Below are 24,594 nucleotides of genomic sequence, written 5' to 3' on the forward strand. Positions count from 1 at the left end.
CAAACATATGTTGTTTTCTGTTTTGCAATTGCATGTTATGCACATAAAGTTTACATGCTGTTTTGTAATTTGCAAACTGATAAACCCACATAAGTAACCGTTCTATTGAGTGGGCTTGACAGGTGAAAAGCACACAGCAAATTCTCAAGTGTTAAATCAACACAGACTGTTAAATGTCACACTGTTACAGTGTCTATATGGGTCCACACTTTTCAGTGTTAAATTAACACTTTGCTTAGTGTAAAGCCTTATTTGCATATTTCTCAGTGTGCCTCGCCTTTCGAGTGAATTGCAGAGTTACCACCCATGAATGTATTTGTCAGTGACAGAGACATGGTTGTTGCATTCATTCATTTTCAGACCTGTGGCCTTCACCTAGTGAAATCCTAAGTGAATATGTAATAATTAAAATACATATTCTATTGTCTTAAATAATTGTATTTCATAAGGCTGTATTTTAAAGGCCTGAAATTCGGTGGCCTGAAACTCATGGTTTACAGGCCACATCAGGCCTGCAACTCACATTATGCTGGCTTGCAAAGTGACTTAATTCCTATTGGAATCCAGCCAGAGTGGGGATATCCAACGTTTTTTTATTCAGCCGCAACCTGCATTCAGAAAGACTGCCCGGGGTTAGGAAAACCAAGAAACACTACACGGCCCAAAGTATGAGGACACCCCTTCAAATTAGTGGATTCGGCTATTTCAGTCACACTCGTTGCTGACAGGTGTATAAAAGTGAGCACATAGTCATGCAATCTCCATAGACAAACATTGGCAGTAGAATGGCCCATACTGAAGAGCTCAGCCACATAGTGGTGGGCCACAGAAGCTCACAGAACGGGACCGCCGAGTGCTAAAGCAAGTAAAAATCATCTGTCCTCGGTTGCAACACTCACTACAGAGTTCCAAACTGCCTCTGGAACCAACGTCAGCACAATAACTGTTGGTCAGGAGATTCATGCCAGGAGAACGCTACCTACCCCACTGCATAGTGCCAACTGTAAAATATGGTAGAGGAGGAATAATGGTCTGGGGCTGTTTATCATGGTCGAGCAGCCGCAAACAAGCCTAAGATCAACATGCGCAATGCCAAGCGTCGGCTGGAGTGGTGTAAAGCTTGCCGCCATTGGACTCTGGAGCAGTGGAAACCCGTTCTCTGGAGTGATGAATCACGCTTCACCAACTGGCAGTCCAACTGACGAATCTGGGTTTGGCGGATGCCAGGAGAACGCTACCTACCCCACTGCATAATGCCAACTGTAAAATAAGGTAGAGGAGGAATAATTGCCTGGGGCTGTTTTTCATGGTTCGGGCTAGGCCCCTTAGTTCCAGTGAAGTGAAATCTTAACGCTACACCATACAATGACATTTTAGACGATTCTGTGCTTACAACTTTGTGGCCACAGTTTGAGGAAGGTCCTTTCCTGTTTCCGCATGACAATGCCCAAATGAGAGGTCCATACACATTTTTTGGTCAAGATCGGTGTGGAAGAACTTGACTGGCCTGCATAGAGCCCTGACCACAACCCCATTGAACACCTTTGGGATGAATTGGAATGCAGACTGCGAGCCAGTGCCCGACCTCACTAATGCTCTTGTAGCTGAATGGAAGCAAGTCCCCGCAGCAATGTTCCAACATCTAGTGGAAAGCCTTCCCAGAAGAGTGGAGGCAGTTGTAGCAGCAAAAGGGGAACCAACTGCATATTAATGCCCAAGATTTTGGAATGAGAAGTTTGACAATCAAGTATTCACCTGGTGTATTAGACTACCTAAATCATCTAAACCATTTCAGTAATGGGTGCAATAAGGCCTAGTAACAGATATGATTAGTTTAGAAAAATGTGTTATTTATAATTGATTAGCATAAGATTAATGAATCAATGTGCATGCAAAAACATTGAAACAAACCAAAAAACATTTTTTTTTTAAATCAACCTGCAATTGAGCATGCTGGGAAATATGATAAAAATATGGCCGTGGTTTTGGTTCAACTCTGGTTATTAAAGGGGCAGAGCAGTCAAAAACGAAATGTCCATGTGTTTTATATACATTTCCACATGAGGTTGAAATAATACTGTTTAATTATGAAAATTATGATAATACACTTTTCCTGTAGAATGTGTTAGAAAAGATTGCCTGAAATTTTAGCTTGTTTTACTGGGTGGGTTTTTTGGACCGCCTGTATAAATTCATAGAGAGTTTGCCCTCCTCTCTGCCAATCATAATAGCTAGTTCAGGTTACACATCCCTCCCGTTAAGTTCCACCAATTAGGCCACTCTCTCAGACCATGTCCAGGAAGTCCTAGCAAAATTGTTGCTTGAGAAATAGCATTTTGCTAAGAATCTATTTTTGTTTATTTTTGACAATTTTTATTGAAAACTATCACATTAAGGTACTTAAATTGTTACCCAGAAATTATTTGATATTGAGATAAAAACAGCTGCATTGGGACTACACTGAGGTTCTTTTAATTTACACCATCAACACTAGAAATGTTACAATGAAAAATCTAAACTAGGTTACACCGGCCAATTTACAGTGTAGTCTACTCAAAATTAAATAAATATAAAGTTACCTAAAAAATAAGATTTTAGATGCTTGACTTACCTAGACTATTCGTAGAACCATCCATGATTGATTGTCCAGGAGTTATTTACTGTTCTCTAGTAGTGAAGTTTGTTTTTTGGTGTATTTTCCATACTGTATGCCGCTGGTTTACCTGAGGGTGTCAGAAGTCGTTCTTGAGAAAAGAGAGGAGGCACGCATGGCAACGAACGTACGCAGTTGCCGGAGAGGATTGGCCTAAAAAAATGCACTCAAATACTTACTGTACATAAATCCAGGAAATTAACTGAGTATCGGGTGGGAAAATGCACAATCGCCCAATAGATTCACATGCACACCGCACTAGAATAGCCAAAAAATATTATCCTGGAGACAAGGATAGGTTAACTATCCCCTCGTTTTTATATGACTACACGTGCATGCAATAATATGCTCCTTACTGAAACTTGTAACACAACTTTTTGGGTTACATACACCTAATGATGTATATAAACACTGGATTGCTAACGCTATGTATTGGCCATTGAAAGGCTCTGAAGACACCGGTCGGCCATATTGGCACTCCCCAGTAGGAGCAGTCCTCCATAGGAATGAATGCAATTCTACATTATTTCAAATAAATGTTTCATAGACAAAATGACATGTATTTAAGGATTTTGTTGTTGTAGTGGGGACAGTAACATTAGTCATCTAAAAAAATGATACTTTAGGGAATGTTTGTAAATATTTCTCTTTCATTTTTTATTTGTGTTTTGCTCACATAATATAGTGTTAAAGTGTCTGTAATAGAATAAACGTGGTAGAAACGAATGTAGACATTAATAAGTGCATTTCTATAGTTTCACCCCCAAAAATTACACCGGTAAGGGAGTGCCAGTATGAAGGTGAGGTGGCTTCAACACAGTGCCCCCAAAATGAGCCATCTAGTGTAAATCACAAATCACTGGTTACACCCCCCTGTCGTCCAAAAGTTCTGTTCAGCTGATTTGATTTTCACATAGATTTCCTGCCACTTCGTGGCGTGTTTGTGTACTGCATGTACACATGATGGCGGAATGGGTGTCGGCGTCCTTGTTTCTGTTATTATGGGGGAATGAAAACGTGGTTGAAACAGGAAATGAACCCGGCATTCTAACAGAAACACTTTTGAGGAGATGGAAAACTCGTTTAACGAGTATTGTGTACGTTGCCCATGCGTCGTCAATGTGCCGCCTTGCATTCTGGGCCCATTATGGGACAATGAGAGCTCCCCTTCAAGAAGTGAATGGGAGTCAATTGGGGCGTTTGCTCAAAAAGTACAACATTACAAATATTTTCCGAGATGTGAGATAATTAACTTGTTCTCTGTATTATCGTATAGCTTTTGAATCGTGACATGATATACTTTAGAGAAAAATAGGCAAGTTTCTCGACTCATACCCTGACTATTCTGCACACATAACTCCAGTGTTTAATTGCTATATTGTAATTATTTCGCCACTATTGACTATTTATTGCCTTACCTCCCTTATCCTACCTCATTTGCACACACTGTATATAGATTTTTTTCTATTGTATTATTGACTGTATGTTTGTTTATTCCATGTGTAACTCTGTGTTGTTGTTTGTATCGCACTGCTTTGCTTTATCTTGGACAGGTCGCAGTTGTAAATGAGAATATGTTCTCAACTAGCCTACCTATAAAAATAATTGTTAAAAATTACGCGATTAGTCGACAGTCTGTTGGGTGGGGTGTTATACGTTCCTCCATTCATTACCAAGTGGGAATCCTATCTCACGCATTTTGTAATATCTCTGGTCCTTATACCACAGCGGTTTCAACATGGAGGTGCCCATGGAGAGACATGTCTGAAGGAGACTTGATACAAAGGAGATTAACCTCGCCGTGTAAGTATTGCGCTTCTTTCACACACAAGTTGATAACTTAAACATGGCTACTTATAGCTAGCGTGAAGATAAGTACTTAGTTAACTAGCTTTCCACAGTGCGTTACAGTATGTCGGTTGTCTCTTTTACTGTCAATGATCGTGTCATGAACCCCTCAAAACCACAGAGATTGATCAGCAGACTGCGCTTATGTGTTTGCAATTTGTAACAATAATCATGTTGATGCAGAATAATAATAGTGTACATGTACTATTTGTCCCATCTGCTTAACTTATTCATCATGTCACTGTTTTCTCTTAGGATCCACATGATGCATGTACTATGAACGGTGCCCGCTGTCTACTACGGCTCCAGAGTGTAGGGTTCCTGGCCCCCTCTGTCAGAGCAGCTGTCCAGCATGCTGCCCTGCTTCAGCCAGCCACAGCACTGTCCCAAATAACAGTACGCAACACATGTGGTCAGGTAAGTCACTCCCGAGGGGGGTTTTCAAATATAGGCCTCTTTAAAGTAAACTCCGGGGTAAAAGAAGAAGAAGCTAAAGATCTCAGGTCTCTTTGTATTCACACTGCCCTTGCCTTTAAATGAGGACTCAACTCTTGCCAGTTCACTTCACCTATTTTGTGGTTCGAGTCCTCTTTTGAATTCACATTGCTGTTTCGGAAGGTTTTTACAAAGTGCAGGACAAGCCATTCCATCAGAACGTGTTATCGGGCAGCTAGCTATACCTACTTGCTTTTTGGAAGCTAATAGATTACAATTATGTCTAATCTTTGAACTAAATGCAATCAGAAGATAATATTAACATGTCAATATTATTGGTAACAGAATAAATGGCAGAAGAATAACTGCAGATGAAATAATGCTGTAATTGAAAATTGTACACCCAATGTAGGCTACTGCGCCTTTAAGAGAGAGAATTTATTTTTATATCCTGTTATGATTCTCACCACATATGTTGTCTTCTCACACTATTCAAACCAAACAATTAATGAACAGCTTATGAAGCTCTCATAGTCTATACTATAGATCACATATTGCAAACAAATAATCTTTCACTAAAAACACCACACATTTTTTGTGGTTTCTGTGCATCCTTTAAAAAAAAAAATCAATGTCGAATAACCTTTTTATGCGTTTTGTTGAACTATGTCGACTGCTTGTATCTCCTCATCAATGCGTTTCTTCGTTATCAACAGGCACTCAGGCGTTTCCATGGCAGCCCTGGATGTTATAAGAGCCAACCTGTACCCACAGACCCAGGTGAAGAGCATGAGGATAGAGTAAAGAAGGACAAGTCTCTGATCACTCACGATGACCTGTTTGAGAGGGTGGCCAGGGAGGCCAAGACTAAGGCCACCTTCAACAGAGTGGTGGATGTCTTCAGTAAGAGGGACATACGGCGTCGGGGTCACGTAGAGTTCATATACGCTGCCTTGAAGAAGATGCCAGAGTTTGGTGTGGAACGGGACCTTACAGTCTACAACAAGCTGTTGGATGTCTTTCCCAAGGAGGTGTTTGTCCCCAGGAATTTTATCCAGCGCATGTTCAACCACTACCCCCGACAGCAGGAGTGTGGGGTGCACCTGCTGGAACAGATGGAGAACTATGGTGGGTGGGGAGGGAGCGTGTGAGTGAGAGATTGGGCCAACAGTTTTTCAGAACAGTGTCTTTCAAACCATTCAAATAAATAGCTAGTGTCCTTTTATTGACAGACCCCCTTTTTGCCATGCATTAATGTTGTTGTGTCATCAGGTATCATGCCAAATGTCGACAGTAAGGTCCTGATCGTCCAGATCTTCGGGGACAAGAGCCACCCGATGAGGAAGTACCAGCGCATCATGTACTGGTTCCCCAAGTTCAAGCACGCCAACCCCTTCCCCGTCCCCGTGCAGCTCCCCGAGGATCCTGTCGATCTGGCCCGCCTCAGTCTCAACCGCATCGCCAACGACCTGGACGCTAAGGTCACCGTCTACCAGATGCCCTGTACCGACATCTCTGAGTCAGGAGAGATCACCTTCCCACACGTCGTAGGTAGATAATCAAAGTTCCCTCTCCTTTTACATGCAAACTCTGATCCGAATCCAAGGTTTTCTCACTCTATAGTTGAAGGGTTTTCAGTTGATATAGCTCGTATTTTGTGGTCAGAAAATATTTAGGTTAGCAATGATCAATTGAATAGATCAACAGTATTACAGCATGTGTCAAACTCAATCCACGGAGGCAAAGGGGGATACCTGGTCAGTTGTACAACTGAATGCCTTCAACTGAAATGTGTCTTCCGCATTTAACCCAACCCCTCTGAGTCACAGGTGTGGGGTTGGGGGGGGGGTTGGGGGGGCTGCCTCTGATCGACATCCACGTCTTCAGCGCTTGGGGAGCAGTTATGAATTAAGGTCACTGATTAGTCAGGAACTCTCCTCACCTGGTTGTCTAGAGCTTAATTGAAAGGAAAAACCAGCAGACACTAGACCCTCCATGGAATAAGTTTGACACCCCTGTATTGGGGGATGCAAACATATGACAAACGTTGTTTCTGTCATCTCAATGTTAATTCCTACCTCTCTGCTCTTTCCCCCTGTGTTAGGGATCCAGAGCCCAGACCAGATGGAGCTGCTAGCTAAACATAACCCCAACAGGCCTGTGTTTGTGGAGGGCCCCTTCCCCCTGTGGCTGAGGAAGATCTGTGTCTACTACTACATACTCAGGGCTGACCCACTGCCCCCTGAGGAGAAGGTGGGAGACCCTGTGCAACTCTGTTAAAGCCAAAGGAATGATAACATTGTGTATTTGTAAATAATGGTGTATATTTTAACAGTAGCATTTACAATGTTATCATTTTGATGATGAATATTGCCTCAGTGGTATCTGTCCCGTACTATTATAATAGCGTTACTGTATGCTTTTATTTTTGCTTGAGCAGTAACGGTTGATTTATTACCGTACCTGTTTTCACCCTGTCAGGTGGAGGAGCCTTACGACCCTGAGAGGTGTTTCGACTTCCCTCTTCAGCTGGACCTGGACTTGGACCGTGACATGGGGGACGATGACAGCTTCGACGTGGAAGACGGTAAGATAAAACACCTAGGACCTAATCAGTTCAATTCAACAAAACTTTAGATATCTCACAAACTAAAGTGATGCGGGGCACAGCTGTAAGAATTCGTACGGGACTTTGGAGGTGCAGTGGTGTATCGTAAGTGATAAAGGATATACGTCTTGTTTTCTGCAGTGGATGAAGGGCCGGTGTTCGCCATGTGTATGACGAGCCAGGGCGATCAGGCCACCCTGAACCAATGGATCTCAGGCCTGCAGGAGACCAACCCCATCCTGGGCCGTGTCCCTACCCTATTCCGCCTGGAGGCCGGCCCCAGGGAGCTCCAGGGAGTGGCAGACCCAGGACCCGGGTACAGGGAGGAGGGCGAAGAGGAGGTAGAGACAGATATTGTTGTGGAGGAGGAGCATCAGCGTAGCCAGGGAGTGAAGCAGTAACCAGCGCCAGGACTATGATACAGCTTACTTCACCACCAGAGATTACTCGGAGAGCTAGCTTTCTGTCACAGCGCATTTATCATAACTAGTTCTTCTTGTCAGGTCACTTCTGGCTCTCATCATAAAATCTGGTAATCATAGGATGTCTTCAAGTTAAAGTGGATTTAATACCTAATTATAATGTACCCAGCTATAGTCAACTCATGTATGATCTTTCAGGAAACCAAGCTTAAGTGAGCTATTGGAAAAATACTGTAGATAATGTATGGCTGTAACCTGATGCCCTCAACTCATTTGATGTTGCTGTAAGAATGCCTTTGATAAGGCTCTTGAAGGAACTATGAATTTTGACTGTGTCAAGATATGCTCAAATCAACACAAAACAATAAATTATTTACTTCTATAGCCGTTTCTTTTGTATGGTATGTAAGATGGATGGTAACATATCGAACAAGTTTTGTTCCACAGGCCTCTCCCAGCCCACCTCCCTTCCATTAAATCATAGAACCACTTTAAAAGTTACCAAAAGGGTTTATTAGTACCTAAAAAAGGCATTTGAACATTCCCTTTTAAACAAACAAGGTAGGAACCAATTGAAAGTGGTACATTCTCAACAGGTAAATAGTACAGCTTGGTCAGTGTCCCCTGTACATTTTAAAGTTCATTACAGCTGTAGAAGAAAAAGTTCACAGTACATTCTGTTTTCAATGCATTTTCAGTCCGTTAAGACAGACTGTGCTCTATTGGACATTATTTTCAGCATATTGGTGAACCAAAAACACTGCAAATGAAAATCTCTTCCACATGATTTCTGATACTTCCTATATGTCCAACACTCCACATCCAAGCAGCAGGCCATTGGATCATACTTTTGTTGTTAGAAGTCATTTTGACTGGGGGGGAAAAATGCTGATTTGTTGATCAAAGATATTAAATACAAATGAAAGTCATGTGTCACTGACTGATTGTTCAGACCAAATAAATACATTGAAAGAGTTAATGTACACAGTATGTATAGAGACAAGGAAATATTAACAAAATCAGAAGCAGTATGAGTACCACTAACCATAAAGGGTTAGGTTTATTTTCATAGGCAATCAAATAATACATTAAGGGTATTGACATTTAACCACCCCTTTAAACATAAATGTTGTATTTACAGTGCAGGCATACATGTGTCAAATTACCATTACAAAAAATGTTCAAAAAGGAAGAATTCTTTTACATTCCAAAAAAATGTTTTACGAAAACGGTAAAAATAAGAGAAGAATCACAAGTATTTTGAAGATACAGTGTTGTAAAGTATGGTGCATTAATATCTAGAAAAATCGGTCCCACTTTGAACGAAGTGCAACTTGTATAGCATACACAAAGGCTTCATAAGCGCTAAATAAATGCTTCACAAATCATCTATACGCGTATGTCATACTCTCCAAAGGGTGACAAATTCCCACTGTAGGGTAAATGACCAAATGTGATGACATGCACTGTTTGTACACCATTTATAGAGTATCACATACGCTTCCAGATGACTTGAACCTTGTTTACATTTGTATACGACCGCATCTCTCTTCTGCTTGGGAATACTTTGGAAAAGATTTCCAAAATTAAAATCTCAGAGCTGATTTGCTGGTGTTTTTACAGTCCAACAATAAAAATACAAAAGTATTATTTTTTGGCTCAGAAAATTTGGGGTGCAAATAAAACCAAACTGGCGTGACACCAGTTGGGGAACCCCGCTTTATAAGTAGTTCTTCGTTTTAAAGTGGGACCGAAAAAAAAATCACTACTTTTTACGGCATATTTAAAATACCCCCATGCAAGGACATCCCTTGGATCTGAATAACAAAACTGATAGGAATTGTGAAAAAATATAAAATGTACAGTAACAGTCAAAAGTTTGGATACGCCTACCCAGGGTTTTTATTTTTACTATTTTCTACATTGTAGAATAATAGTGAATGCCAAAACTATGAAAAACACATATGGAATCGTGTAGTAACCAAAAAGGTGTTAAACAAATAAAAATATATTTAGATTTTAGATTCTTAAAAGTAGCCACTGTTGGCATTCCCTCGACCAGCTTCATGAGGAATGTAGTCACATGGAATGCATTTCAATTAACAGGTGTGCCTTGTTAATTTGTGGAATTTCTTTCTTTAATGTGTTTGAGCCAATCAGTTGTGTTGTGACAAGGTAGGGGTGGTATACAGAAGATAGGCCTATTTGGTAAAAGACCAAGTCCAAATTATGGCAAGAACAGCCATCATTACTTTAAGACATGAAGGTCAGTCAATCCGGAACATTTCAAGAACTTTGAAAGTTTCTTCAAGTGCAGTCGCAAAAACCATCAAGCGCTATGATGAAACTGTCTCTCATGAGAACCGCCACAGGAAAGAGTTACCTCTGCTACAGAGGGTCATTTCATTAGAGTTACTAGCCTCAGAAATTGCAGCCCAAATAAATGCTTCACAGGGTTCAAGTAACAGACACATCAACATCAACTGTTCAGAGGAGACTGTGTGAATCAGGCCTTCGTGGTCGAATTGCTGCAAAGAAACCACTACTAAAGAACACCAATAAAGAGAGACTTGCTTGGGCCAAGAAACACGAGCAATGGACATGAGACCGGTGGAAATCTGTCGTTTGGTCTGATGAGTCTAATTGTGATGGTTCCAACCGCTGTGTTTTTGTGAGACGCAGAGTAGGGTAACAGATGATCTCCGCGTGTGTGGTTCCCACGGTGAAGCATGGAGGTGGGGGTGCTTTGCTGGTGACACTGTCTGTGATTTATTTAGAATTCAAGGCATACTTAACCAGCATGGCAACCACAGCATTCTGCAACGATACGCCATCCCATCTGGTTTGTGCTTAGTGGGACTATCAATTGTTTTTCAACAGGACAATGACCCAACACACCTCCAGGCTATGTAAGGGCTATTTGACCAAGAAGGAGAGTGCTGCATCAGATGACCTGGCCTCTACCATCACCCGACCTCAACCCAACTGAGATGGTTTGGGATGAGTTGAACCACAGAGTGAAGGAAAAGCAACAAGTGCTCAGCAAGTGCTCATGAAGCTGGTTGAGAGAATGCCAACAGTGTACAAAGCAAAGGCAAAGGGTGGCTACTTTGAAGAATATAAAATATAAAATCTATTTTGATTAGTTTAACCCTTTTTTTGTTTACTACATGATTTCATATGTGTTATTTCATAGTTTTGATGTCTTCACTATTATTCTACAATGTATAAAATAGTACAAATAATGAAAAACCCTGGAATGAGTAGGTGTGTCCAAACTTTTGACTGGTACTGGATGTACAGACGAATATCAAACAACTGATCACCCGTAGACAATTTCAAATGACAAGTCAAATTTACAGGTCTGCGACTTGCCCTTAACTTGCATCATATTGATCCTGATACATCGAGTAAGACCAAGGACATATCATTCATTCAGATTGAAGAACATAACTGACCTGTTCATCATGGATGCATAAAACAGGGATGTTAACCCATTACAGTTGACTAGGAGAGCCCTCCTGTCTGCTTTAGTGTGTTTCATAAAGCACAATGACATTATTGAACCCAGTGACATCATGAATATTAACTGTTTGCTTCGGGCATAGAAGACTTAGTTTAGTAGTAGAGAATGACAATCGCTACAAAACTGCGCTTTCAAAAACAGCGAGTGTGTGTGTATCCCAAAGTTATTGAGGTAAAGCTTGTCTCTTGTGGTTCAATGTCACCTATGTATGCAGTTCAAGTTTAGATGATCTTTTGTAGAGGTGAACTGCTCTGTAAAAATAAACAGACATTAAAAGAAACCAGCAGTAACGTTTTCTTTTTCTCCTCCACTTCTGAACAACGCTGCTTTACGCTGTCTGGCATTTAGTGATTTGTGCTTCTGCAAATCAAGACAAATAAGTAGGAATATGTGAAAAAAAAATATGTGCAATGTCAGAAATATGTTTCATGAAAATGTGTTCTTACAGACAGATAGGAATACCCCCCTTGGTACACAGAGCTGTGGTGAACATGATGATATTTAGACATGGATGGTGTCAAGTTCAATGTATTGTTAAAGAAGGCACAAATGCTCACCTTAGCTCTCAGAGTCTGTTGGTGGTTTTGGAGCTCTTGCTGTTCTTCAGGTATGATGAGTCCTCTGTATCAACCATTACTTCTACTTCTGCTGGGAGGTTGGCACTGTCCTCTGAAACAAAATGTGCATGGATATGTCAGAAACCCTCAATCCCAAATGTCCCCATCGCAAGGGACCGGAGCCTTTCTTTACCAGGAAGAACTCTGGCCCCTCTAATATATAATAGGTCCTTATTACCTCCCATCCCACCGCTGTGCTGCTGCAGCTGGCTGGTGAAGAAAAGTTCTCTCCTGGACACCTGCTCGTCCCAGGCCTCCAGGATGTGCCGGCGCTCCGGGGGCACCAGGCTCAGGGTGTCCGGGTGGGCCTCCTCGATGTGGGCCCTCACCCCCTCCAGGCTGTGGGAGTACTGGAGATCCCCACACACCATGCACACCAGCAGCTGGTTCAGGGGGTCGTAGTCCATGAGGTAGCAGTTCCTCCATACGGCATCTGAGATGGGGCCGTTGTAGTTGTCGTGATGATCATCGTCTGGGAAAAGGAGCTCTGATTCCTCTGGGGGAAAGAGAGTCGTATTGTAAGACAGGGGTTCCCAAACTTTTTCACTCAGGCCCCCCTTCTAAGCATTGGGGAACATAGCTCTCTACGGTATGCAATGACTGACATGACAATAAGAGGAACTGACGATGCACTACCCAATTTCGAAATGTCACCTTGTGCATTCTACTATTACAGGTTTGATGAGTAAGTTGAAAGCTGAACCGAGTTCAAAATAATAAAACTGCCCATCCACAGTTTTTGGGCACTAGCCAGTCACAGCAGCCCATGAAAACATTCTACTAGCCAAGGGCTGAAAATATATATACAAATATTTGGGCTAGAAATGCCTATAGCTGTAGCTAGATTTACGCCTAATAGATCTATAAACAGGGGTATTCACTCTGACCCTACGAGGTCCGGAGCCTGCTGGTTTTCTGTTCTACCTGATAATTAATTGCACCAACCTGGTGTCCCAGGGTAACCATGAAAACAACGCAGTGGAACTGGCTTCGAGGACTAGATTTGAGTTTGAGGGATCTATACGTTTCAAATGTATTACCTTCTGTGGGTTCCGTATGGCTTGGGTCAGGAAAGTAGCCCATGTCTGTCTCTGTGGAAGTACTACGGGAAAAGACACCACGGTACTGGTTACTACCAACATACACATTGAGATAAGAGGAACGTCAGAGGGATCCTGAAAACGACTCTCTCACCTTAGATGTAGTTCAGAGTCCTCCGAGGTATTGACCCACCGGTCAGGATCATGTTCCTTTGGTTGAGAAAAATTACGGTCAGCCCTAATGGACATGAACTGACCAAGAGGAACCAAAGTTACCCAAGGCTGAATCCTCACCCCTTGGTACCAATGCCTGATTTACCATATAGTTCGGACTTAAAATATGATATGGTGTTTTCTTTGAAACGTTCACCATTGTAAAATTACCTGTGTATCCAGCCCCTGCAGCAGGTGTTGAGGCTGACTGCTGGGGAGGATGGGCCTCCAGTTGACCGAAGCCCTCTTCTCAGTCAGCTCCCTGTCCCTCATGGCCTTCCTGGCTCTCTGTTCCTTCTTCTTCACCCTCCAGTACTCCCTCTTCTTCCTCAGAGTCTCCTCTTCCGACTCCCCCGGCACTGGCTTGGGCGGACCCATGGAGCTTATGTAGATGGGGCTTCTGGTGAGCCCCTGCATTGTAGGCAATCCTACATTTTGTAAATTCCCACTTTGAGGAATCTGAGCACCTTGACATTTGAAAGGAGTCTGTGTTGGTGTGAATGTGGACGTTTGACTGGGAGGATGAATTGGTAAGAGCTTGATGCTCGTCAGAGGGTTGGGCGGAGGTGAGAGAGTAGCGATGGGTGAGGCGTCGGCGTCTGAGATTTCCTGCTCTTGCAGTCGCCATTTTCTAACACGTGGCGAGTCAGGGCTGGACCCCGGGGCCGCTTCCTGTTGGCTCTCCACCAGTAGCAGCCCGCCTTTCTTCCCCTCACCCAATGGAGGAACAGTGACACCGCCTCCTACAGGGAGAAACGCGGTACTGAAGCTATGAGATGTCTGGGAGGACCCTGTGTGGCCAATGGATGAATTGGAAATAGTGGTACAGTTGACCGGAGGTCTGAGCTGTAGTGTATCAGACGGCTGTCCCATGTTGGAGGTGGTGGGGCTCACAACCAGAAGTGTAGGGATGTTGGTGACCATGTTGAGGCTTGCCTGAGGTCCAGAGGCAGGGGGAGATATAGGCTGGAGAAGGGGGGAGGGCTGTGGTTTGAGCAATGGTGCGCCTTGTAGACTGAAGCTCCCGCCTCTCTGCACTGGCCTCTGTGTCGGTGTCTTGACAATATGGAGATTCGGAGACTAAAAGACAACAACACAATCAATGGACAGCTTTACATTCGTTTTATGTCACAATATATCATTTAGAACCAGGGTTATTTTATCTATTGGTTTATCTTTACAAACATTTACTTGTTTATGGTTGTTCATGATTGTCCAGTTCTCAGAATCCATATACCTCCTCCCCCTCTCCCTCTATTTTTGTTGCTTGTATCAAATGCCAGAGAGAGATTCATGGCATTTCAGTTAGACTGGACAGTGGCCTTGTGTACAGTATTGCATTGAAAAATACATAGTTCCACATTCCAATTAACATAACCACCAAATGTACTTTTACCTCAAATTAAAGTAAAATGATAGGTATTGGCCTACCATTGTGAGTCATGAAATCTGCACGATGATGAAATCTAATAGCATGGATTACAAATTATATCCACCCACCTGTGCTGCTTTGAGGGCCAGTCGTCTGCTGTAGTCCCCCTGCCTCAGCCCCCCTCCTCCCTGCCTAGCCTTCCTGGCTCTCTGCTGCCTCTTCATCATCCTCCAGTACTCCCTCTTCTTCTGCAGAGTCACATTCTGGTCTGTCACCACCGGGGCGTGGTGATGTTGCTGATGCTGCTGCTGTTGTTGGGGGTGTTTCTGATGTTGACGCTGGTGTTGATTTTGAAGTTGGCAAGGTGGTTGTTGTTGCGGTGGCTGGTGATGTAGCTTCGGAGGTTCTGGGGAGCAGCAGTGGTGGTGGCCTGCTTTTTTGGCACGCAACCTCTGGGCTCTACGAGGGAGAGGGAGGAGTGGTCCTCCAGAGGCTGCCTTGTGGGAGCAGGATTGTGTGGGTGAGTGAGAGGGGGGTTCGGACCGATTGAGAGGGGAAGATGAGAAAGAGAGGGTGTTAGTACAAGGACTGGATAGGGGAGAGTCCTTAGGATGAGGACTCAGAGGACGAATGGTCACCTGACATGGTGGCGGGGCGTCAGCATCCACCTGCCACCCTTTGACCTCCAACGATAGGTCACCAGATATGGAGGCTTTCTCCTCGTCTCCCAGGGTGAGCAGAGGTAGAATTGGCTTGACCTCAATCTGGACGGCATTCTCCTCGGAGGAACAAGCCTGGGGTTCACTTTTACAAGGCAGCTGTTCTGTAATACAGTCAGGCTGTTCCGTTTTACAGTCAGCCACAGTGCTGAGAGATTCCTCCAGAAGCTTCTTCATAGAGGCCACTGCCAAGAGAGTGGTGGCCTGGCTGTCAGCACTCAAGGCTAGGTCTGGTGGCTCTGGATGTGGTGGAGACTGGGACAGTTTGATATCAACACAGAGGGGTTGTTCCAGTGGAGGACATGGAGCGTGTGTTGAGATTGATTCTCTTTCTTGTTTTATTTGGTTTCCCTGTGGAGGCATGGACAGACTGGTGTTTGAGAGAGGCTTGATAGCGAGTGTGTGGTTGACAGAGGTGTTGACATTGGGATTGGCTGTGGCTAATCGTGCTAACCTTTGGTTTCGCCTCTTCTGTGAGGCAGCATTTCCCCTAGCTTGAACTCCTTGCCTTAGGCGGATGGCGCGGGCAGCCCTCTGCTCTCGTTTCTTTACCCTCCAGTACTCCCTCTTCTTAGCCATACTTTCCTCCTCTGTTAGCTTTGGGTCCAAGTTAAGCACTGCTGACTCTGTAGAAGCTTTGACAGCCATCTGCATGACACAGCTAGCCGGCTTTGGCATCGCTGTAGGCACACCAGGAAAGGTGTTTTGGATGTTTTGAGGGTGTGTGAGGGTGATATGACTCTGGGGCTGGAAGACTGTGTGTAAATTCTGGTTTTTCGGTGTGCTTTGAAATTCAGTCCTCGGTCTGATTGAAACCAACCTGGGAGGCTTCATGATTGACAGGCCGACGGGAGGACAAGAGACTTTAAACTGAGCAGAACGGATTAGAGGAGGTGGTGGGTTGTCCTGTGTTTGATGACTTAACACCACATTACTAAAGGTATCACCAGTAGGTTTGGGAAGCAGTTGGTGTTGGCGGTGTGTGTTGGTAAATACATTATTAACAGGCATCCCACTACTGCTACCAATTTCACCCCCAGTCTCTTTTGCTTCTGTAGTGAGATCAATTTGAGGAATGTTATTGGTCACTGTACCATCCTCCATGATGAAACCTCCAATGATCTCTGAGGCGCTGGTGTGAGTAGGCCTATTTTCTGTTCGTTGTGGCAGCATGTTGCAGCCTGCTGCTCTGGCCTTCCTCATATCCTCCAGGATGCTCTGGTAACGCTTGACTCTTTGCATCAGAGCATCCCTCTCCTTCATCTTAGCTCGGACTTCGCCAGACAGCTTGGCTCGCTGCTCCCGCTTCTTGACACGCCAGTATTCCCGCATCTGGGCCGCCCTCTGCTCGGGGGTCTCCTTTGGGTCATCTCGTGGTGCGTTGTGGGTTGTTATGGCTTTGGCATGACAGGGGGACTTCCTCATCTTTCTCTGACCCAGGAAATTCCTTTGGGTTTCAATGAACCTCTGTCTCGGAGTCCTACAACGGACCATACCTCGGTTAACGTTGGCAAACTGCACTGGACCAGGGAGCCTTCTGCTTGGTTCCCCTGCTGGTTTATAACCAATGATATTAGATGTGATACCAGTCTGCATTGTTGCTTTAGCCTCCTGCAGATTCTCTGCTCTTAGCTGAACGGTGTGTTCATTAGCGTTGACTGTGGTTAGCTTAGCCAGGATTGAATCGTCAGACTCCCTTTTGACAGCAATGCTAGCCACCGCTCTGGCGTTCTTCAGCAGCCGTCCGGCTGAGATGAACGGGGCACTGACCCGACTAGCACACTGCCTCTGGCCCTGTCCACTCAAAGCGGACTGGGGACGTTCAACGTCCACGTTTGGTAACAGTTCTACTTTCTGCAACGATACCTCCATGTTCGTGATTCTTTTGCTGGCCTTGCTTAACCTAGCCGCTTGCTTCGCTCGCTGTTCTCTTTTCTTGATGCGCCAATTCTCTCTGCGCTTGGCGGCTCGCTCCTCCTCAGTCTCCAGTGTAGCTGATGTGTCGTTGATGCTTCGAACTCCTTGGGCCGCGACCACTGCACTCTTTTTCCCACCTAGCGGTGTTACTTTCATCCCTCTAGGCCTAACCCCTGGTTTGTGAACTAGCATAGGGGCAGACTGAGTGGTCACGATGGTCATCCCTGTGGTAATGTTAGTGGTTAGCGATCTAGGCTGAACAGACACTGTAACTTGCGTCTTTGTCTTTGCATCAGGCCTTGATACACTCTGGGTGGTCAGATGCTGCTCAGATGACACTACAGGAGAGCTGCCATTGAGAATAGTCATTCCGCTCTGTGGTTGGCGAGGGGCAGAGCCTGAGGCTCTCACCGCCACTCTTACCGGAGGCACAAAGGAGCCACTGTTGAGAAGCACTCCATTGGGTTTGGCTGAGGTAACTGTTCCAATCACAGCACCCCCTGTTGGATAACTTTTCACTGCCATCTTGCAGACCATTGCACCTTTTCCTGGGTCTGCACTGGTTGTTGGGAACTGAGGCAATACTTTGTTGAGTTTTATCCTCTGGAACCAACTCTCCTTTTGGTTTGCTGAGGAATAGTTTTGGCCCCCTTCCCCAACACTATGGTTCTGATTATGGGAGACAGCAGAACCCTTTCCCTTCAATAAGACTACAGGTGCACCGCCGACATAAGTTTGGTAGGAACCATCACTATTCAACAAAGGGGGGGCAGACCCTACTATTGAACAAGAGGCACCGGAATTCAACCCCATTGAGGTTATGGTTTTATGGACTGCATTACTGTCCAAGGATTTACTTCCTCTGTTTGTTGCTTTTGACCTCTCCCTCTTGACCTCTGAAAGCTTAGCCCTCTGCTCTCGTTTCTTGGTCCTCCAGTACTCTCTCTTCTGGGCGAGGGTGGCGTTGTCAAACTCCGAGGCCGGACGGTAGCGCTGAACCCGTGGGCTGCCAGCCCCTCCAGTTCCCTGGGTGGTTGGCATGATGGTCGTATTGCTGCTTGGTCACCGTTCCTAATCTTCACCAAATTGTGCTGGCTGCGGAATCCTCACTCATCCTACTATTTTTCTTCCAATGTCCTCCAGATATGGATATCGTCAGCCTTTAGATATTGAGTAGCATCCTTTAGGTCTTATTATGTCCGTCTCCCATCTCTGGTGTTCACCCGCCACATCTTGACATTAACAGATGCCAGATGGTAAAGTCCTAAAAGTATGAAAATAAACAATACGTGAATAAACAACTGAAGTTCACATTCAGATATTTATCATAACAGGGCTTGCAATTGGATTGTCAGCTGACTTCTCACTTCTTGAAATATTATTTGTTTTATCAACTACCAACAAACTAAGGTACTTCTTCAAGCCATATCAATGTTCGCAAAACCCCATTTACAGAGCTTTCAGAAAGTATTCACACCCATTGACTTTTTTCCACATTTTGTTGTGTTACAGCTTGAATTTAAAAATGGTTAATTTAAGATTTTGTGTCACTGGCCTACACACAATACCCCATAATGTCAAAGTGGAATTATGTTTTTACAAATTAATTAAAAGTGGAAAGCTGAAATGTCTAGAATCAGTAGGTATTCAACCCCTTTGTTGTTGCAAGCCTAAATAAGTTCAGGAGTAAAAATGTGCTTAACAAGTCACATAATAAGTTGCATGGACTCACCCTGTGTGCAATAATAGTGTTTAACATGATTTTTGAATGACTACATCAGCTCTGAACCCCACACATACAATTATCTGCAAGGTCCCTCAGTCGATCAGTGAACCCAGATTCAACCACAGACGTCCTTCCCAGTGGTGTAAAGTACTTGAGTAAAATAGCTTAGTTTTTTGGGGTATCTGTACTTCACTATTTATATTTTTGACAACTTTTACTTCACTACATTCCTAAAGAAAATAATATACTTTTTACTCCATACATTTTCCCTGATACCCAAAAGTACATTGTAATTGCTTAACAGGACAGGAAAATGGTCCAATTGACACACTTTTCAAGAGAACATCCCTGGTCATTCCTACAGCCTCTGATCTGGCAGACTCAATAAACCCAAATGCTTTGTTTGTAAATGATGTCTGAGTGTTGGAGCGTGGCCCTGGCTATCCGTAAATGGAAAAAAAACAAGAAAATGGTGCTGTTTGGTTTTCTTAATATACGAAATGTGAAATGATTTATACTTTTACTTTTGATACTTAAGTATATTTTAGCAATTACATTTACTTTTGATACTTAAGTATATTTAAAACCCAAATACTGTCATACTTTTACTAGGTGACTTTCACTTTTACCACCACTGGTCCTTCCATTTTCAGTTGCTGGAGAGGAAGGAAACGACTCAGGGATTTCACCAATGGTGGCCAATGGTGACTTTAAAACCTTTACAGAGTTTAATGGCTGTGATAGGAGAAAACTGAGGATGGATCAACAACATTGTAGTTACTCTATAATACTCATCCTACTCTAAACGACAGTGAAAATAAGGAAGCATGTACATAAAAAATATTCCAAAACATGCATCTTGTTTGCAATAAGGCACTAAAGTAAGACTTCAAAAAATGTGGCTAAGAAATTGACTTTATGTCCTGAATAGAAAAGCGTTATGTTTGAGGCAAACCCAACATTGAGTACCACTTTTCATATTTTCAAGCATGGTTGTGGATGCATCATGTTATGGGTATGCTTATCATCGACAAGAACTTTATCATTTTTGATGATAAAAAGAAACGGAATAGAGCAAAGCACAGGCAAAATCCTAGAAGGAAACATGGTTCAGTCGGCTTTCCAACAGACACTGGGAGACAAATTCACCTTTCAACAGGACAATAACCTAAATCACAAGGCCAAATATACACTGGAGTTGCTTACCAAGTCAACATTGAATGTTCCTGAGTGACCTACTTACAGTTTGGGCTTAAAAATCTATGGCAAGACTAGAAAATGGCTGTCTAGCAATGATCAACCACCAACTTGAAGAACATCATTACTATACTAACAGCTCTGAGCTATCTGTGGACATTCTCATTCATTTGTTCTACTATAGGACATATTTTCAGAGTAGCCTTCATGCAACCTAAAGGAGACAGTGTTGCAAAACACATTTTCTTTGAAGACAACATGATCTTTGGCAAATAAAATCTGAAACGCTTCCAAAATGCAGGCTGTGTTCCTATCAGCATTCACCACAACCAGGAAAAGAAAAATGGCACTGTCTCTTTAAGTCATGTCCCTCGTCTATCACAAAATATGTCTGTCGTGTGTCGTTTTTTATTCTTTATTTATTCTCATATGAATACCAAACGCAGTGTGCTGACGACTGTCCGAGTATCGCCACAAATTCCAAAGAAAAGCGCCCGGAAGACAAATTTGGTGATATTCATGCCGTTACCAGCCCTGTCTCTACCAGCGTACAATGGACAATATCTTCCTCCTCCCCTGTCCACACGGACTGGCGCCTGTCTGCGTGTGTGTTCCTTGTCGAAATTAATCGAAAAGCATAAAACCAAGCCAACGGTGAAAGAGCAGGATGTTTGGAAACGTGTGAAAAAAAAACATGCATATGCATTACCTGGTAGTTACACCTAACTTTCCGGGACAGTTTGTTAACGTTTGGACAGATATACTGTCAGGACACTGCAGATACTTTCCGCGAGCCAGCCTTTCTCTCTATCGCTGCCTTGACAACGGTGAAAAATACCAGGATGTGGGACCTTGCTGCTTGTGTGTAAACTGCGTCGCGTGGACAGATACAAGCCTCTTAAAGCAATACTACCACAACAGGGGACATAATTGTTTATCTGGACAGCAACATGTATTTCAAATAGATGGACAATGAAATTGAGCCATTTCTATCCATATCCACGATGCCAAACATTTCCACTCTATAATACCATTTTATTATAGGCTATTGGTTATATAATTTTAGACCATGCTGAAAATGTTGTAGATATGTAAAACTGGGACTGCACCCAATCAATCAATTCATCCATTAGAATCCAATCAGTTAAATCATTTGTAATTTAATATACACCTCCCTAATGTTTGAGTTGCACCCCCTTTTGCCCTCAGAACAGCCTCAATTTGTCGAGTCATGGACTCTTCAAGGTGTCAAGCGTTCCACAGGGATGCTGGCCTATGTTGACTCCAATGCTTCCCACAGTTGTGTCATGTTGGCTGGATGTCCTTTGGATGGTGGACCATTCTTTATACACAAGGGAAACTGTTGAGCGTGAAAAACCCATCAGGTTGCAGTTCTTGACCCACAAACCGGTGCGCCTGCCACCTACTACCGTACCCCATTCAAAGGCAGTTACATATTTGTCTTGCCCATTCACCCTCTGAATGGCACACATACACGATCCATGACTCAAGGCTTAAAAATCCTTCCTTAACCTGTCTCCATCTACACTGGTGGAAGTAAATTTAATAAGTGACATCAATAAGGGATCATAGCTTTCACCTGGATTCACCTGGTCAGTCTGTCATGGAAAGAGCATGTATTCCTGAAGTTTTGTACACTCAGTATATTCTAGCACATTTGGCTGATGCAAAATTGACCATGGATTTCCACAAAATCACAGGGTTTCTTATGTGGGGATAAAGTAATAGACAATGTTGCCACCCCCGGTGCTTGCCTACGGAGCTGTGAGGGGAACGGCACCTCCGTACCTTCAGGCTCTGATCAGGCCCTACACCCAAACAAGGGCACTCCGTTCATCCACCTCTGGCCTGCTCGCCTCCCTACCTCTGAGGAAGCACAGTTCCCGCTCAGCCCAGTCAAAACTGTTCGCTGCTCTGGCACCCCAATGGTGGAACAAGCTCCCTCACGACGCCAGGACAGCGGAGTCAATCACCACCTTCCGGAGACACCTGAAACCCCACCTCTTCAAGGAATACCTGGGATAGGATAAAGTAATCCTTCTAACCCCCCCCCTTAAAAGATTTAGATGCACTATTGTAAAGTGGTTGTTCCACTGGATATTATAAGGTGAATGCACCAATTTGTAAGTCGCTCTGGATAAGAGCGTCTGCTAAAGGACTTAAATGTAATGTAAATGTTGTATTTATCCATGGTTGCGAATTTGAGCATTTTGGCAAGTATTTCTCTCAATATTTCAATATAAAGAACATGAGACAATGACAGTGCAAGATAGATTGTTATGATATCCCCTGAGATTATGCAAAGTCACTGTACAGAAGGAATTGTTCATAAATAGTGAAAATGTATGTTGTCTATGGACACCCATTTCAAAGACAGTAGATCCCCCCCACCCCATATTCATGTCATAAACGTCTCTCTGTAACAAAACAAATAACATAACAACCCCATTGGCAAACTGTCACATTTGTCCAATTGATTTTGCAGTAGAATGTAACCTACACGCTGGTACTGTGCCTTTGGAAAGTATTCAGACCCCTTGACTTTTTCCACATTTTGTTATGTTACAGCCTTATTCTAAAATGGATAAAATAAAATAAAATCTTCATCAATCTACACACAATACCCCATAATGACAATGCAAAACCAGCTTTTTAGAAATGTTTGCAAATGTATTAAAAATAATAAACTGAAATACCTTACTTAAATAAGTATTCAGACTCAAAATTGAGCTCAGGTGCATCCTGTTTCCATTGATCATGCTTGAGATCATGCATGTTTCTGCAACTTGATTGGAGTTCACCTGTGGTAAATTCAATTGATTGGACATGATTTGGAAAGGCACACGCTTGTCTATAGATGGTCCAACAGCTGACAGTGCATGTAAGACCAAAAACCAAGCCATGAGGTCGAAGGAATTGTCCATAGAGCTCCGAGATCTGGGGAAGGGTACCAAAATATTTCTGCAGCATTGAAGGTCCCCAAAAACACAGAGGCCTCCATCATTCTTAAATGGAAGAAGTTTGGAACCACCAAGGCTCTTACTAGAGCTGGCCTCCCGGCCAAACTGAGATTTCGGGGGAGAAGGGCCTTGGTTAGGGAGGTGACCAACAACCTGATGGTAACTCTGACAGAGCTCTAGAGTTTCTCTGTGGAGATGGGAAAACTTCCAGAAGGACAACCATCTCTGCAGCACTCCACCAACCAGGCCTTTGTGGTAGAGTGGCCAGACAGAAGCCACTCCTCAGTAAAAAGGCACATGACAGCACACTTGGAGTTTGCCAAAAGGCACCTAAAGATTCACAAACCATGAAAAACCACATTCTCTGGTCTGATGAAACCAAGATTGAACTGTTTGCCCTGAATGCTAAGCGTCAAGTCTGGAGGAAACCTGGCACCATCCCTGCGGTGAAGCATGGTGGTGGCAGCAGCATCATGCTGTGAGGATGTTTTTAAGCAACAGGGACTAGGAGACTAGTCAGGATCGAGGCAAAGATGAACAGTGCAAAGTACAGAGAGATCCTTGATTAAAACCTGCTCCAGAGCGCTCAGGACCACAGACTGGGCCGAAGGTTCACCTTCCAACAGGACAACGACCCTAAGCACACAGCCAAGACAACGCAGGAGTGGCTTCGGGACAAGTCTCTGAATGTCCTTGAGTGGCCCAGCCAGAGCCTGGACTTGAACCCGATCAAACATCTCTGGAGACCTGAAAATAGCTGTGCAGCAACGCTCCCCATCCAAACTGACAGAGCTTGACAGGATCTGCAGAGAAGAATGGGAGAAACTCCCCAAATACAGGTGTGCCAAGCTTGTATCGTCATACCCAAGAAGACTCGATGGTGTAATCGCTGCCAAAGGTACTTCAACAAAGTACTGAGTAAAGGGTCTGAATACTTATGTAAATGTGATATTTCCGTTTCTTATTTGTAATAAATATGCAAAAATGTATTTTTGCTTTGTCATTATGTGGTATTGTGTGTAGATTGATGAGGGAGAAAAACAATTTAATCAATTTTAGAATAAGGCTGTAACGTAACTAAATGTGGAAAAAGTCAAGGGGTCTGAATACTTTCCGAAGGCAAGTGCCTATAGAGTGCCTATAGAAAGTCTACATCCCCTTGACCTCAAATTTTGTTGCGTTAAAAAAGTGGGATTGAAATAGAGTTCATATAAAAAAAATTGTCATTGATCTACACAAAATTCTCCATAATGTCAAAGTGAAAATAATTTTTTTCAAATTGTACAAATCAAATAAATAACTACAATATAGTAGTTGCAT

General features: G+C 43.4%; 3 protein-coding genes across 6 annotated transcripts in view; 1 reads left to right on the plus strand and 2 right to left on the minus strand.

Moving 5' to 3' along the window:
- Window positions 1-3,123, minus strand: part of LOC106577522 (echinoderm microtubule-associated protein-like 3) — a 30,058-nt gene extending 26,935 nt beyond the window's left edge. For both annotated transcript variants that reach the window (XM_045701311.1, XM_014155619.2), the window contains exons 1-2: window positions 2,833-3,123; window positions 2,612-2,723 (exon numbers count right to left, since the gene is read on the minus strand). In XM_045701311.1, coding sequence (XP_045557267.1) covers window positions 2,612-2,636 — 25 coding nt within the window. In that variant the 5' untranslated portion in view covers window positions 2,637-2,723; window positions 2,833-3,123. The remainder of the gene's footprint in view (window positions 1-2,611; window positions 2,724-2,832) is intronic.
- Window positions 3,124-4,320: 1,197 nt separating this feature from the next.
- Window positions 4,321-8,348, plus strand: ecsit (ECSIT signaling integrator). The gene is made up of 7 exons (XM_014155622.2): window positions 4,321-4,456; window positions 4,757-4,918; window positions 5,653-6,064; window positions 6,209-6,487; window positions 7,041-7,189; window positions 7,418-7,523; window positions 7,686-8,348. Exons 2-7 carry the CDS (start codon window positions 4,778-4,780, stop codon window positions 7,943-7,945), a joined length of 1,347 nt encoding a protein of 448 aa, XP_014011097.1. The 5' UTR covers window positions 4,321-4,456; window positions 4,757-4,777; the 3' UTR covers window positions 7,946-8,348.
- Window positions 8,349-11,058: 2,710 nt separating this feature from the next.
- On the minus strand, window positions 11,059-21,149 carry LOC106577526 (uncharacterized). 3 transcript variants are annotated; one of them, XM_014155624.2, is made up of 8 exons: window positions 21,003-21,149; window positions 14,863-18,634; window positions 13,534-14,442; window positions 13,304-13,401; window positions 13,150-13,211; window positions 12,288-12,605; window positions 12,050-12,161; window positions 11,059-11,743 (listed from the first exon to the last, which is right to left on the minus strand). In XM_014155624.2, the coding sequence occupies exons 2-7, from the start codon at window positions 18,409-18,411 to the stop codon at window positions 12,058-12,060; spliced, it is 5,040 nt and encodes a 1,679-aa protein (XP_014011099.1). In that variant the 5' UTR covers window positions 18,412-18,634; window positions 21,003-21,149; the 3' UTR covers window positions 11,059-11,743; window positions 12,050-12,057. The 3 variants fall into 3 exon arrangements, with proteins under 3 accessions (XP_014011099.1, XP_014011100.1, XP_014011098.1); XM_014155625.2 differs by having other exon boundaries at window positions 11,060-11,852; window positions 13,304-13,359; XM_014155623.2 differs by having other exon boundaries at window positions 11,060-11,852.
- Window positions 21,150-24,594: the final 3,445 nt, after the last annotated feature.

This window comes from Salmo salar, chromosome ssa18 (genome assembly GCF_905237065.1).
Source record: "Salmo salar chromosome ssa18, Ssal_v3.1, whole genome shotgun sequence".
In the NCBI taxonomy this organism is placed as follows: Eukaryota; Metazoa; Chordata; class Actinopteri; order Salmoniformes; family Salmonidae; genus Salmo; species Salmo salar.